General features: G+C 48.5%; 1 protein-coding gene across 1 annotated transcript in view; it reads right to left on the minus strand.

The window, feature by feature from the left end:
- Window positions 1-14,400, minus strand: part of LOC137332272 (calcium/calmodulin-dependent protein kinase type II subunit alpha) — a 203,414-nt gene that overhangs the window by 42,960 nt on the left and 146,054 nt on the right. Inside the window, exons 9-10 of the mRNA XM_067995978.1 lie at window positions 8,469-8,563; window positions 6,377-6,499 (exon numbers count right to left, since the gene is read on the minus strand). Of these exons, the coding sequence (XP_067852079.1) occupies window positions 6,377-6,499; window positions 8,469-8,563 (218 nt within the window). The remainder of the gene's footprint in view (window positions 1-6,376; window positions 6,500-8,468; window positions 8,564-14,400) is intronic.

Genomic DNA, 14,400 nt, shown 5'->3' on the forward strand with positions numbered 1-14,400 from the left:
GAGAGATTGAGTAGAATGGGCCGACACTCTCTGGAGTTTAGAAGAATGAGAGGTGATCTCATTGAAACATAAAAGATTATGAGGGGGCTTGACAGGGTAGATGCTGAGAGGTTGTTTCTCCTGGCTGGAGAGTCAAGAACTAGGTGGCATAGTCTCAGGATAAGGGGTCGGCCATTTAAGGCTGAGATGAGGAGGAACCTCTTCACTCAGAGAGTTGTGAATCTTTGGAATTCTTTACCCCCGAGGGCTGTGGATGCTGAGTCATTGAGTATATTCAAGGCTGAGATCGATAGATTTTTGGACTCTCGTGGAATCAAGGGATATGGGGATTGGGCGGGAAAGTGGAGTTGAGGTCGAAGATCAGCCATGATCTTATTGAATGGCGGAGCAGGCTCGAGGGGCCGTATGGCCTACTCCTGCTCCTATTTCTTATGTTCTCACTGAGTAGCACTCTCGCCTCTGAGTCAGAAGGTTGTGGGTTCAAGTCCCACTCCAGAGACCTGAGCACAAAATCCAGGCTGATATTCCCAATGCAGTACTGAGGGAGTGCTGCACTGTCGGAGGTGCCGTCTTTTGGATGAGACGTTAAACCGAGGCCCCGTCTGCCCTCTCAGGTGAATGTAAAGATCCCAAGGCACAATTTCGAAGAAGAACAGGGGAGTTCTTCCTGGTGTCCTGGGCCAACATTTATCTTTCAACCGACAAACACTAAAAACAGATTATCTGGTCATTTATCTCATTGCTGTTTGTGGGATCTTGCTGTGCGCAAATTGGCTGGCCCCTTTTCCAACATTACAAAAGTGACTAAAATTCAAAAAGTACTTCATTGGCTGTCAAGCGCTTTGGGACGTCCGGAGGTCGTCTATAAATGTGAGTCTTTCTTTCCTTTCTCTCCCCACACCCCCTTGGGGGTAATCCCGGAAATTCCAGGGCAACACAAAGACCCAATTGTCATGGGTTTTCGCCCCTTTTGGGACCAAGAACTAAACATTTTCCAGGTTGCAAAGCAGAGGGGAAAATGGCCTCGGTGTCACTCCCTTCTTTCAGGCCACTCAAGTGGGCGGTCCCTCAGATCTGAAACTTCGTCTCGGTTCAAACAGAATAAGAATAATTGGGATGGGTTTTTAATTTATCACCCGGGCATAAATCCGGGGTTGAGAATCAACTGCCCGTTATAGAAACCGCCTGATTTTCACCGTCACAACCAACACAGCGAGGGCAGGACCAACAGCTAGAAACATTAACATTGGAACTTAATAGAATTCCAAGTCTGTCCAGCCGACTTCCACGAAAATTACCATGGTTTTTGCCGAGGGTATTGCTAGTTATAGGTAGCAACTAGGTAGATTTCCTCTACCTCTATTGCTAGGTAGAGGAAATCTACCTAGTTATATTCCCGGCAAAGATTCACCGGGACATCCTGGATTTTTAATACTTGGCCAATCGAGTACTCGAACCGTCAGCCAAACACAAACCGAGCCTATCGCCCAACAACAATTACTTGCATTTATATAGCGCCTTTAACGTAGTAAAACGTCCCCAAGGCGCTTCACAGGAGCGATTATCAAACACAAATTTGACACCGAGCCACATAAGGAGATTTTAGGACAGGTGAGCAAAAGCTTGGTCAAAGAGGTAGGTTTTAAGGAGAGTCTTAAAGGAGGAGAGAGAGGCGGAGGGGTTTAGGGAGGGAATTCCAGAGCTTAGGGCCCGGGCAGCTGAAGGCACGGCCGCCAATAGTGGAGCGAAGAAAATCGGGGATGCGCAAGAGGCCAGAATTGGAGGAGCGCAGAGATCTCGGAGGGTTGTAGGGCTGGAGGAGGTTACAGAGATCGGGAGGGGGCGAGGCCATGGAGGGATTTGAAAACAAGGATGAGAATTTTAAAATCGAGGCGTTCCCGGACCGGGAGCCAATGTAGGTCATCGAGCACAGGGGGTGATGGGAGAACAGGACTTGGTGCGAGTTAGGATACGGGGCAGCAGAGTTTAAGTTTGCATGATCGCTTTCAAGCCTGTGAACAACGAAACTTGCTAAAAAGATATCGATATGAGCTGGGTGTGAGATTTCTAACCGTACCAAGCTGTCAAACTCCACAGGGTAAATGTCAGGGTTTGAAGGCAGCCGCCGAGCAATACCCTCGGCAAAAACCATGGTAATTTTCGTGGAAGTCGGCCGGACAGACTTGGAATTCTATTAAATTCCAATGTCAATGTTTCTTGGTGTTGGCCCTCGTTGTGTTGGCTGTGACGGTGAAATGGTGAGAGGCTGCCACCTGCTGGTGCTCTGAGATACAATTCCCAAACCTGGCCTCTCTGCCCTTTCAAAGACTCCAGGAAGGGCAGCCTTGTGGCCCCGAAAACTCGCCTGACCTTTTGCAGAGGTACGAAAGGAGCTCAGAGGAATGCAGCGGGGGCAAAAATTTGAATTCTGCGGAAGCGCAAAAAAGAGGCGGTCGCAGATCGGGCGGCCCGTTAGACACCCCGTCCGATTTACCTACCCATGGAGGGCGTCGGGGTCCCCGATCAGATACCACTCCTAACCCTCCCTCTGCAGAAGTTAAAGTTTGTGCTTCGGAGGGGGACTCCCTCCCCCTCCCCCCACCCCCCCAGGTGCGTGATGGAAATTGGTGCATAATCGAGAGACGACACCCCCCGCCCTCCCAACCCCCCCTGTACTGAGCCCGACACAGAGCAAATTAACTTGGGACTGGGATCGTATCTGGGGCGGAATTACGATGCCAATTACGCTCCTGATTCCGCGCAGCGTACAAACTGTGCACATGGCCCATCAAGGCCTGAGTTTTTATTGAAATCGTCGTTACATGGAAGTGGTTGTTGCAGTGAAAAGAGTCACATTCCCTTAATGTGTTTCGCACTTGTATTTCCTAACAAGTAGTGAGTGTATTTCCACCAGAAAACCTTTGGGATAATCTCCGAGTGCACAAAATTACACGAACCTTGTACTTTTCTTCATTGAATGAAAAAGCTAAGATGAGGACCATTGGGAGCTGACATTTTGTGCAGATTTGTTACCTCAATTTGTGACATATTCTAGGGGTTCGAGGACTTATTCTAAAAACACAAACACACACTATTCTGAAGCAGTCCACATGTCTACTAACAAACTTGACTGGTTCTTAGGAAATGACCAATCAGGTGTCCCAATTTGGCAAATTGTACATCCATAAGAAGATAAGAAAGTATTGAATTGGAAAAAGCCATTCAGTCTATAAACCCCACCCCCTCCACAGCCCACGTACACCTACCGAATCGTGGACTCTCCCCACCCATTTAATCTCCTCCCACAGCCCGTGTACACTCTCCCTTATCATGGACTCTCCCCACCCATTTAATCTCCTCCCACAGCCCATGTACACTCTCCCCTATCATGGACTCTCCCCACCCATTTAATCTCCTCCCACAGCCCATGTACACTCTCCCTTATCATGGACTCTAACCCACCCATTTAATCTCCTCCCACAGCCCATGTACACTCTCCCCTATCACGGACTCTCCCCACCCATTTAATCTCCTCCCACAGCCCATGTACACTCTCCCCTATCATGGACTCTCCCCACCCATTTAATCTCCCCCCACAGCCCGTGTACACTCTCCCCTATCATGGACTCTCCCCACCCATTTAATCTCCTCCCACAGCCCATGTACACTCTCCCCTATCATGGACTCTCCCCACCCATTTAATCTCCTCCCACAGCCCATGTACACTCTCCCCTATCATGGACTCTCCCCACCCATGTAATCTCCTCCCACAGCCCGTGTACACTCTCCCCTATCATGGACTCTCCCCACCCATTTAATCTCCTCCCACAGCCCATGTACACTCTCCCCTATCATGGACTCTCCCCACCCATTTAATCCCCTCCCACAGCCCATGTACACTCTCCCCTATCATGGACTCTCCCCACCCATTTAATCTCCTCCCACAGCCCATGTACACTCTCCCCTATCATGGACTCTCCCCACCCATGTAATCTCCTCCCACAGCCCATGTACACTCTCCCCTATCATAGACTCTCCCCACCCATTTAATCTCCTCCCACAGCCCATGTACACTCTCCCCTATCATGGACTCTCCCCACCCATTTAATCCCCTCCCACAGCCCATGTACACTCTCCCTTATCATGGACTCTCCCCACCCATTTAATCCCCTCCCACAGCCCATGTACACTCTCCCCTATCATGGACTCTCCCCACCCATTTAATCCCCTCCCACAGCCCATGTACACTCTCCCTTATCATGGACTCTCCCCACCCATTTAATCTCCTCCCACAGCCCGTGTACACTCTCCCCTATCATGGACTCTCCCCACCCATTTAATCCCCTCCCACAGCCCATGTACACTCTCCCTTATCATGGACTCTCCCCACCCATTTAATCCCCTCCCACAGCCCATGTACACTCTCCCCTATCATGGACTCTCCCCACCCATTTAATCCCCTCCCACAGCCCATGTACACTCTCCCTTATCATGGACTCTCCCCACCCATTTAATCCCCTCCCACAGCCCATGTACACTCTCCCCTATCATGGACTCTCCCCACCCATTTAATCTCCTCCCACAGCCCATGTACACTCTCCCCTATCATGGACTCTCCCCCCCATTTAATCCCCTCCCACAGCCCATGTACACTCTCCCTTATCATGGACTCTCCCCACCCATTTAATCTCCTCCCACAGCCCATGTACACTCTCCCCTATCATGGACTCTCCCCCCCATTTAATCCCCTCCCACAGCCCATGTACACTCTCCCTTATCATGGACTCTCCCCACCCATTTAATCTCCTCCCACAGCCCATGTACACTCTCCCCTATCATGGACTCTCCCCACCCATTTAATCTCCTCCCACAGCCCGTGTACACTCTCCCCTATCACGGACTCTCTCCACCCATTTAATCTCCTCCCACAGCCCATGTACACTCTCCCTTATCATGGACTCTCCCCACCCATTTAATCTCCTCCCACAGCCCATGTACACTCTCCCCTATCATGGACTCTCCCCACCCATTTAATCTCCTCCCACAGCCCGTGTACACTCTCCCCTATCACGGACTCTCTCCACCCATTTAATCCCCTCCCACAGCCCATGTACACTCTCCCCTATCATGGACTCTCCCCACCCATTTAATCCCCTCCCACAGCCCATGTACACTCTCCCCTATCACGGACTCTCTCCACCCATTTAATCCCCTCCCACAGCCCATGTACACTCTCCCCTATCATGGACTCTCCCCACCCATTTAATCCCCTCCCACAGCCCATGTACACTCTCCCTTATCATTACATAGCTGGGGTCGAGTCCATGATAGGGAGTTAGTGATGAGGGTTGTTGGAGCATGAAATTTTTTGCCACAGAAAGTGGTTGAGGCAGAGACAATCGCATCCTCTAAGGGAAAATTGGAGAAATATTTGAAGCAGAGGAAGATACAGGGCTATAGGGAGAGAGCGAGGCAGTGGGATTAGATTTGGAATGTTTTGATAAGTGCCAGCATTGACACGATGGGCCGAATGGCCCTCTTTTGCATTGTAAACATCTGTGGTTCAAACCCTAGTGACACTCAAGCATTGTTAGTTGTAAGTCTGCTTTCTCTAGCCGTGTGCTCACCGTGAAAGCTAAAAAAACCTGCTGGTGGAATGAATTTAATAATTTGTGCTTCTGGTTAATTTTCCCCCACCATGAGTGCAAACTTTTAAAGTTTACCCGTTCATCGACTCTGCCTGTACCTCTTCGAACTGTTTCAACCGCGGCCATCTCACCTCTGAGTCAGAAGGTCGTGGGTTCAAACCCTATTCCAGAGACCTGTAGCACATAATCCAGGCTGACCCTCCTGGTGCAGTACTGAGGGGAGTGCTGCACTGTCGGAGGTGCCGTCCTTTGGATGAGTCGTTGAACCGAGGCCCCGTCTGCCCTCTCGGGTGGCTGGAAAAGATCCCACGGCCACTATTTGAAGAAGAGCAGGGGAGATCTCCTCGGTGTCCTGGGGCCAATATGTATCCCTCAACCAACATCAGCAAAAAGACAGGCTAACTGGTCATTATCACACTGCTGTTTGTGGGATCTTGCTGTGCGCAAATTGGCTGCCACGTTTCCTACAACAGTGAATACACATCAAAAAGTACTTCATTGGCTGTAAAGTGCTTTGGGGGCGTCCTGAGGTCACGAAGGGCGCTACAGAAGGGCAAGACCTCTCGTTCTTTGCATTTCAGAGAGCAGGATCATGACCCCTGTCTGAAGCACTTTCCTCCAATGAAAACAAGCTCAGCGGCTGGCGAATGTTTTTCAACGGTCAAGACCGGCCGAGACCCTCGGAGGCGGCCACACACAGCCCTGAAGTTAAATATCTGGAGACGTACCGAGATCCAGGGATGTTTGAGGACCTCGGAGGCGGAGATGCGTTTGGCTGGGTTGATTGTCAGCATCTTGTTGATCAGGTCTTTCGCTTCGGGAGTCACCGTGTCCCACTCCGGCGACGGGAACTGCGGAGAGAAGAAACTACCAATGTCACAGAAACAAGGAACTAAATGTTTGGAGAATCCCGGGTGACCAGGCAAAGCCAACGGTGCAGGACCAACAACGGGGTCACACCGAGCCAGAGGGTGAGGTGAATCAAAAAGCGGGGATTAAACGAAGCCAAGATGAGTTTTAGATGCTTGTAGACTTTAAGAGGAAGGGAAGTCAGAGGGGTAAGGAGTCAGGAGCTGAGGAACTGAAAGGATCGGGGGTGGGGGGATAAAGGAAGATAAACAGGGGGGTAATTTTCACCTTCACTGCCTGATGATAATCTGGCAGAGCAGATTGTCCACCTGTTGTAGAACATAGGAACAGGAGGAGGCCATTCAGCCCCTCAAGCCTGTTCTGCCATTCAATAAGATCATGGCTGATCTGTATCTCAATTCCATTTATCCGCCTTTGCTTCATATCCCTTGATACCCTCACCCAACAAAAATACAGCTTATATCCTAAGATCTACAGATATGCTATATTGTGTCTAACAGTGTACATACATGATAGATTACACTGAGAGTTATGAATCACAGCTGAAACTTCCCAATTTTATTTGGCCAACTGAGCTATTTGCAAGTGCAGAAACTCATCCCATGTTTACGATTCTCCAAACCAATAACTGAACAAGTAGATTCTTTGTTTGCCTGATAAGGAGAGCACATTCTCTCCGTGTAGGGACCTCTCGACCTGACCCCACAGAACTTGGGCTCGTACTGACCAGGCCCAAGACTTAAGGACCCTCACGTTTGTGCCGGGGACCCGATGAGATTTAACTGGCTCTAATCACTGCTGAAAGTAAACTCCCCATTGCTTGTCCGGCCAGGACCAGGCTATCGGGGCTAAAAGGGTTAAATTACGAGGCCAGATTGCACAGACTGGGCTTGTATTCCCTCGAGTCTAGAAGATTAAGGGGTGATCTAATCGAGGTGTTTAAGATGATTAGAGCATTTGATAGCGTAAATAGAGAGTCCAGAACAAGGGGGCATAACCTTAAAATTAGAGCCAGGCCGTTCAGGGGTGATGTCAGGAAGCACTTCTTCACACAAAGGGGAGTGGAAATCTGGAACTCTTTCCCCCAAAGGCTCTGGATGCTGGGGGGGGTCAATTGAAATTTTCAAGACTCTGATCGATAGATTTTTGTTGGGTAAGGGTATTTAGGGTTACGGAACCAAGGCAAGTAGATGGAGTTAAGATACAGATCAGCCATGACCTAACTGAATGGTGGAACAGGCTCGAGGGGCTGAATGGCCTCCTCCTGTTGCTAAGTTCCCATCCATTGTGGCATTGGTTTGTAGGGTTACTTGTGATCCCAACCCAGAGCGACAGACCTACCACTCCAGACCCTGTCTATGATCCAGGGCAGCTGGTCAAACACTGTCCACGCCCTGAGGTAATTCAGTCCCCACTTCGCTGGCGACTGCCCCTTCAATGTGGTGGGGAGGCTTCCGCGCCCCTTTGACCGTGAGAGCTACGCTGGCGGGAGTACAATTCCTGGTAGGTCCACCCAAACCAGACTAACAGTTATTCCACCCGCCCTCCTGGTAGGGGACTGTGAGTCAGGCTAACAAACTGTCCACATAAAAATACCATTCGTCATGGAAACAACCCAGAGACAAGATGAGTCTGTTACAGACTGGCAAATACAAACATCAACTGTGGAGAACCACAGTCTGCTGGATGTGAGGCAAGGTGATACTTTGATGGGTTTAAATATCTTGCTCTGGACAGACAACAGTGGGAGAAATGATTTGCTTCATGTGCCAGTCGGCAGAGGAGATTCTTATTAACTAACTGACTAACCAGGTTACTGCAGACCTGGAAGGCTTAGGTAGCTGGTTGTTCTCTACTAGTGGGAGATCACCCAGATGTCCCTAACTTAACAAGGATGTCCCCACCCACCTACCAAGCACATCGGTAACAAGCTGTAATGATGATACTCACATCGTAAGCCCCAGCTTTGATTTGTTGATAGAGTCTATGTTGGTCTTCATCCCAAAATGGTGGGTAACCAACCAGCAGAATATACAGGATGACACCTAGTGAGGGAAGCACATGGGCAAAGAGAATAAACAATTCTGTTCATTCCACAAACTCCTGCCGTCACAAATTAAGGCTCCTTGAATTAATGTTGCAACATGCACCTCCTGACTCCCCAAAGCCTTTCCACCATCTACAAGGCACAAGTCAGGAGTGTGATGGAATACTCTCCACTTGCCTGGATGAGTGCAGCTCCAACAACACTCAAGAAGCTCGACACCATCCAAGACAAAGTAGCCCGCTTGATTGGCACCCCATCCACCACCCTAAACATTCACTCCCTTCACCACCGGCGCACCGTGGCTGCAGTGTGTACCATCCACAGGATGCACTGCAGCAACTCGCCAAGGCTTCTTCAACAGCAACTCCTAAACCCACGACCTCTACCACCTAGAAGGACAAGAGCAGCAGGCACATGGGAACAACACCATCTGCACGTTCCCCTCCAAGTCACACACCATCCCGACTTGGAAATATATCGCCGTTCCTTCATTGTCGCTGGGTCAAAATCCTGGAACTCCCTTCCTAACAGCACTGTGGGAAAACCGTCACCACACGGACTGCAGCGGTTCAAGAAGGCGGCTCACCACCACCTTCTCAAGGGCAATTAGGGATGGGCAATAAAATGCTGGCCTCGCCAGCGACGCCCACATCCCATGAATGAATTTTTAAAAAATGTGAACCTGCCTTTAGGGACGACTGCGGTATCAGGGTGACCCCCTTCCATTAAAATAACAAGCAGAGAGACAGAGAATCAAACAAAATGCGACACCGAGTCACATGAGGAGATATTAGGACAGGTGACCAAAAGCTTGATCAAAGAGGTAGGTTTTGAGGAGTGTCTTAAAGCAGGAGAGAGAGAGGCGGAGAGGTTTAGGGAGGGAATTCCAGAGCTTAGGGCCCAGGCAGCTGAAGGCACGGCCGCCAATGGTGGAGCGATGGAAGTGAGGGATGGACAAGAGGCCAGAATTGGAGGAGCGCAGAGATCTCGGAGGGTTGTAGGGCTGGAGGAGGTTACAGAGATAGGGAGGGGCGAGGTCATGGATGGATTTGAAAACGAGGATGGAGGAGGTTAGAGTCAAATTTTGTTTGATAATCGCTCCTGTGAAGCGCCTTGGGACGTTTTACTATGTTAAAGGCGCTATATAAATGCAAGTTGTTGTTGTTGTTAACTAGAGCCTAGAAATGACTGCTATATCAGTGTACAAATCCTTAACCCGTTTGTGTGACATCTCCTTTTGTTATTTTAATGGAAGGAGGTCACGGAGATGGGCTCAGGGGGGTCCAATTATTCTATAAAAAGGATAAATGTCTGGGGTGTAAGTTTGTCTCGGGCAGTGGTGTAAAATGGACCATTACCAATCGAGAGCTCACTTTTCACCCCACCCGGTTTTCTGCCGATTTGCTATCGCCCGTTTCGTGCCGCCGTCCAGGGTGAATTCATAGCCCCATATCTCGCTAGAAGGAACAGAGATGATATCCAGCCCACCCCGCCGTTACTCTCCCTGAGCTGGTGTCAGCCGTGGCTCAGTGGGTAGCATTCTTTGCCTTTGAGTTTGTGGGTTCAAGTCTCATATCAGAGGCTTCAGCAGAAATGCCAGGTGGATGCTCCAGTACCACTACTGAGGGAGTGCTGCACTGTTGGAGGTGCCGTCTTTGGGATGAGATGTTAAACTGCCCTCTCAGGTGGGTGTAAAAGATCTCATGACACTATGTGAAGATGAGCAGAGGTGTTTGACCTGGGCCAATAATTATCCATGACTGAATCGAATAATCTGGTCATTATGTCATTGCTGTTTGTGGGATCTTGCTGTGTGCAAATTGGCTGCTGTGTTTCCTACATTACAACAGTGACCACACTTTAATAAAAGTTCTTCATTAATTGTAAAGTACTTTGGGACATTGAAGTTGTGAAAGGAGCTATATAATGCAAGTTATTTCTTAGATCACTCCAGGTTCCAGACTGACTGGTGCATTCTGGTGGGAGTGATCATAATTCAGTTAGTTTTAGCATAGTTATGGAAAAGGACAAAGATAGAACAGGAGTAAAAGTTCTAAATTGGGGAAAGGCCAATTTTACTAAGCCAAGAAGTGATTTAGCAAAAGTGGACTGGAAACAGCTACTTGAAGGTAAATCAGTGTCAGAGAGTGGGAGGCATTCAAGGGGGAGATTCAAGGGGTTCAGAGTAAACACGTTCCCACAAAGAAAAAGGGAGGGGCTCCCAAATCTAGAGCCCCCTGGATGACAAGGAGCATACAGGATAAGATAAGGCAAAAAAGGGAAGCTTATGTCAGACACCGAGAGCTCAATACTACAGAAAGCCGAGAGGAGTATAGAAAGTGCAGGGGTGGAATTAAAAAGGAAATCAGGAAAGCAAAGAGAGGGCATGAAAAAATACTGGTAAGTAAAATCAAGGAAAACCCAAAAATTGTTTATAAATACATAAAGAGCAAGAGAATAACTAAGGAAAGAGTGGGGCCTATTGGAGACCAAAAAGGTAAACTGTGTGTGGAGGCGGAAGATGTGGGTAAGGTTCTTAATGAATACTTTGCATCTGTCTTCACAAAAGAGAGGGACGATGCAGAGATTGTAGTTAAGGAGAAGGAGTGTGAAATATTGGATGGGATAAACATAGTGAGTGAGGAAATATTAAAGGGTTTAGTATCTTTGAAAGTAGATAAATCGCCAGGCCCGGATGAAATGTAATCCAGGCTGTTAAGAGAAGCAAGGGAGGAAATAGCGGAGGCTCTGACCATCATTTTCCAATCCTCCCTGGCTACCGGCATGGTGCTAGAGGATTGGAGGACTGCTAACGTTGTACCATTGTTTAAAAAGGGAGAAAAAGATAGACCGAGTAATTACAGGCCAGTCAGTCTATCCTCGGTGGTGAGCAAATTATTGGAATCATTTCTGAGGGACAGCATAAATCGTCATTTAGAAAGGCACGGAGTAATCAAGGACAGTCAGCATGGATTTGTTAAGGGAAGGTCATGTCTGACTAACTTGATTGAATTTTTTGAGGAGGGTCGATGAGGGTAACACGTTTGATGTAATCTACATGGATTTTAGCAAGGCTTTTGACAAGGTCCCACATTGCAGACTGGTCAAAAAAGTAAAAGCCCATGGGATCCAAGGGAGAGTGGCAAGTTGGATCCAAAATTGGCTCAGTGGCAGGAAGTAAAGGGTAATGGTTGATGGGTATTTTTGCGACTGGGAGGCTGTTTCCAGTGGGGTTCCGCAAGGTCACTAGGTCACTTGCTTTTTGAGGTATATATTAATGATTTGGATTTGAATGTGTGGGGGGCTTAATCAAGAAGTTTGCAGATGATACAAAAATTGGCCGCGTGGTTGATAGTGAGGAGGAAAGCTGTAGACTACAGGAAGATATCAGTAGACCGGTCAGGTGGGCTGAAAAGTGGCAAATGGAATTCAATCCGGAGAAGTGTGAGACTGGGGTTGTTTTCTTTGGAATAGAGGAGGCTGAGGGGAGATTTAATTGAGGTGTATAAAATTATGACGGGACTAGATAGAGTGGACAGGAAGGACCTATTTCCCTTAGCAGAGGGGTCAGTGACCAGGGGGCATAGATTTAAAGTAATTGGTAGAAGGGTTAGAGGGGAGCTGAGGAGAAATTTTTTCACCCAGAGGGTGATGGGGGTCTGGAACTCACTGCCTGAAAGGGTGGTAGAGGCAGAAACCCTCAACTCATGTAAAAAGTACTTGGATGTGCACTTGAAGTGCTGTAACCTACAGGGCTACGGACCAAGAGCTGGAAAGTGGGATTAGGCTGGATAGCTCTTTTACGGCCAACGCGGACACAATGGGCCAAATGGCCTCCTTCTGTGCCGTCACTTTCTATGATTCTATGACTGCAGGAACTGCCTACCCAATGCCTGGGTCACATTTCACCAGATTAATTAGCAATTCGATATGATATAAATGACGACTTTTAATTAACCATTGCTACAGGAGGGACACTAAACCCTTTGATGTTGTCTGCCAAACAAAGGAGCCGTGTCATTCTCTGGATAACTTGTGGGAGGTTTGAGATCTGCTTTACTTTGCTCCAAGCTCCTCAGCCATTTCAATCTTTCTGCAGGATAAGATTTTAATATCATTTCAGTGCAGGGTAATGAGGTTGACGGATACATTAAAAGATCCCCAAACATTTCTCATTGGGGAAATTAATTCTTAAAGAATATTTTAATTGAGCAGAGTGAAGCAAAATGAAAGATTATTGAATTTATTTCAACAATTCCAGGTGAAGTCCCTCTAATTAATCAGCAAACTCACCAGGATGTGAAATTCCTCCTGGTGAGTTGCACAAAAAAAACAGGTGAATCGACAGCCTGATTCACACACCCCGATTTACACACCCCGATTTACACACTCCGATTCACACCCCCCGATTTACACATCCCGATTCACACCCCCCGACTTACACACCCCAATTTACACTACCCGATTTACACACCCCAATTCACACCCCCCGACTTACACACCCCAATTTACACTACCCGATTTACACACCCCGATTCACACCCCCGACTTACACACCCCAATTTACACTACCTGATTTACACACCCCGATTCACACACCCCGACTTACACACCCCAATTTACACTACCCGATTTACACACCCCGATTCACATCCCCCGACTTACACACCTCAATTTAGACTACCTGATTTACACACTCCGATTAACCCCCCCGACTTACACACCCCGATTTACACTACTCGATTTACACTACCAGATGTCCACACCCCCGACTTACACACCCCGATTAACCCCACCTGATTAACCCACCCGACTTACACACCCCGATTTACACACCCCGATTAATCCCCTCGATTTACACTCCCTAATTTACACCCCCCGATTAACCCCCCTGATTTACACTCCCTGATTTACACACCCCAATTAACCCCTCCAATTTACCCCCCTGACTTACACCCCGATTAACCCCCCAATTTACCCACCCGGTTTACCCGCTGACTTACCCCCTCCCGATTTACACCCCCCCCCCCAATTAAACCCCCCAATTTACACCCTCCAACTTACACCTTCCCGATTAACTCCTCCGAATTACCCCCCCGATTTACACCCCCCCTGATTTAACCCCTGACCGATTTACACCCTCGCAATTACAGAACTTTCCCTCAGGTGATTAAATGGGTGGGGAGCGTCCATGATAGGGGAGAGTGTACATGGGCTGTGGGAGGAGATTAAATGGGTGGGTTAGAGTCCATGATAGGGGAGAGTGTACACGGGCTGTGGGAGGAGATTAAATGGGTGGGGAGAGTCCATGATAGGGGAGAGTGTACACGGGCTGTGGGAGGAGATTAAATGGGTGGGTAGAGTCCATGATAGGGGAGAGTGTACATGGGCTGTGGGAGGAGATTAAATGGGTGGGGAGAGCCCATGATAGGGGAGAGTGTACATGGGCTGTGGGAGGAGATTAAATGGGTGGGAGAGAGTCCATGATAGGGGAGAGTGTACACGGGCTGTGAGAGGAGATTAAATGGGTGGGGAGAGCCCATGACAGGGTCTTTTTTTATTTGACGAACATTAATTGAAGAACAGTCGGAGTTTTACAACAAAATCCGTCAATTCATGGTCATTTTTTCCGGTGAATTCAATTCCATTTAAGTTCATGATCCTCTGGTCCCTCACCGTAACTACATACACTGTACTGGTCTGGGTACAATGGCCCTGGTTGCTGTGGTGATCGTTCTATGATGTACCTGGATGAGGTACAGGAGCATCAAAGGGTCCGGACCCCAGCAGAAGTGATTGGTTTCGGGAGAGGAGCAATGACGGGGAAGGAGATGG

This window comes from Heptranchias perlo, chromosome 14 (assembly GCF_035084215.1).
Source record: "Heptranchias perlo isolate sHepPer1 chromosome 14, sHepPer1.hap1, whole genome shotgun sequence".
NCBI classification, from domain to species: domain Eukaryota; kingdom Metazoa; phylum Chordata; class Chondrichthyes; order Hexanchiformes; family Hexanchidae; genus Heptranchias; species Heptranchias perlo.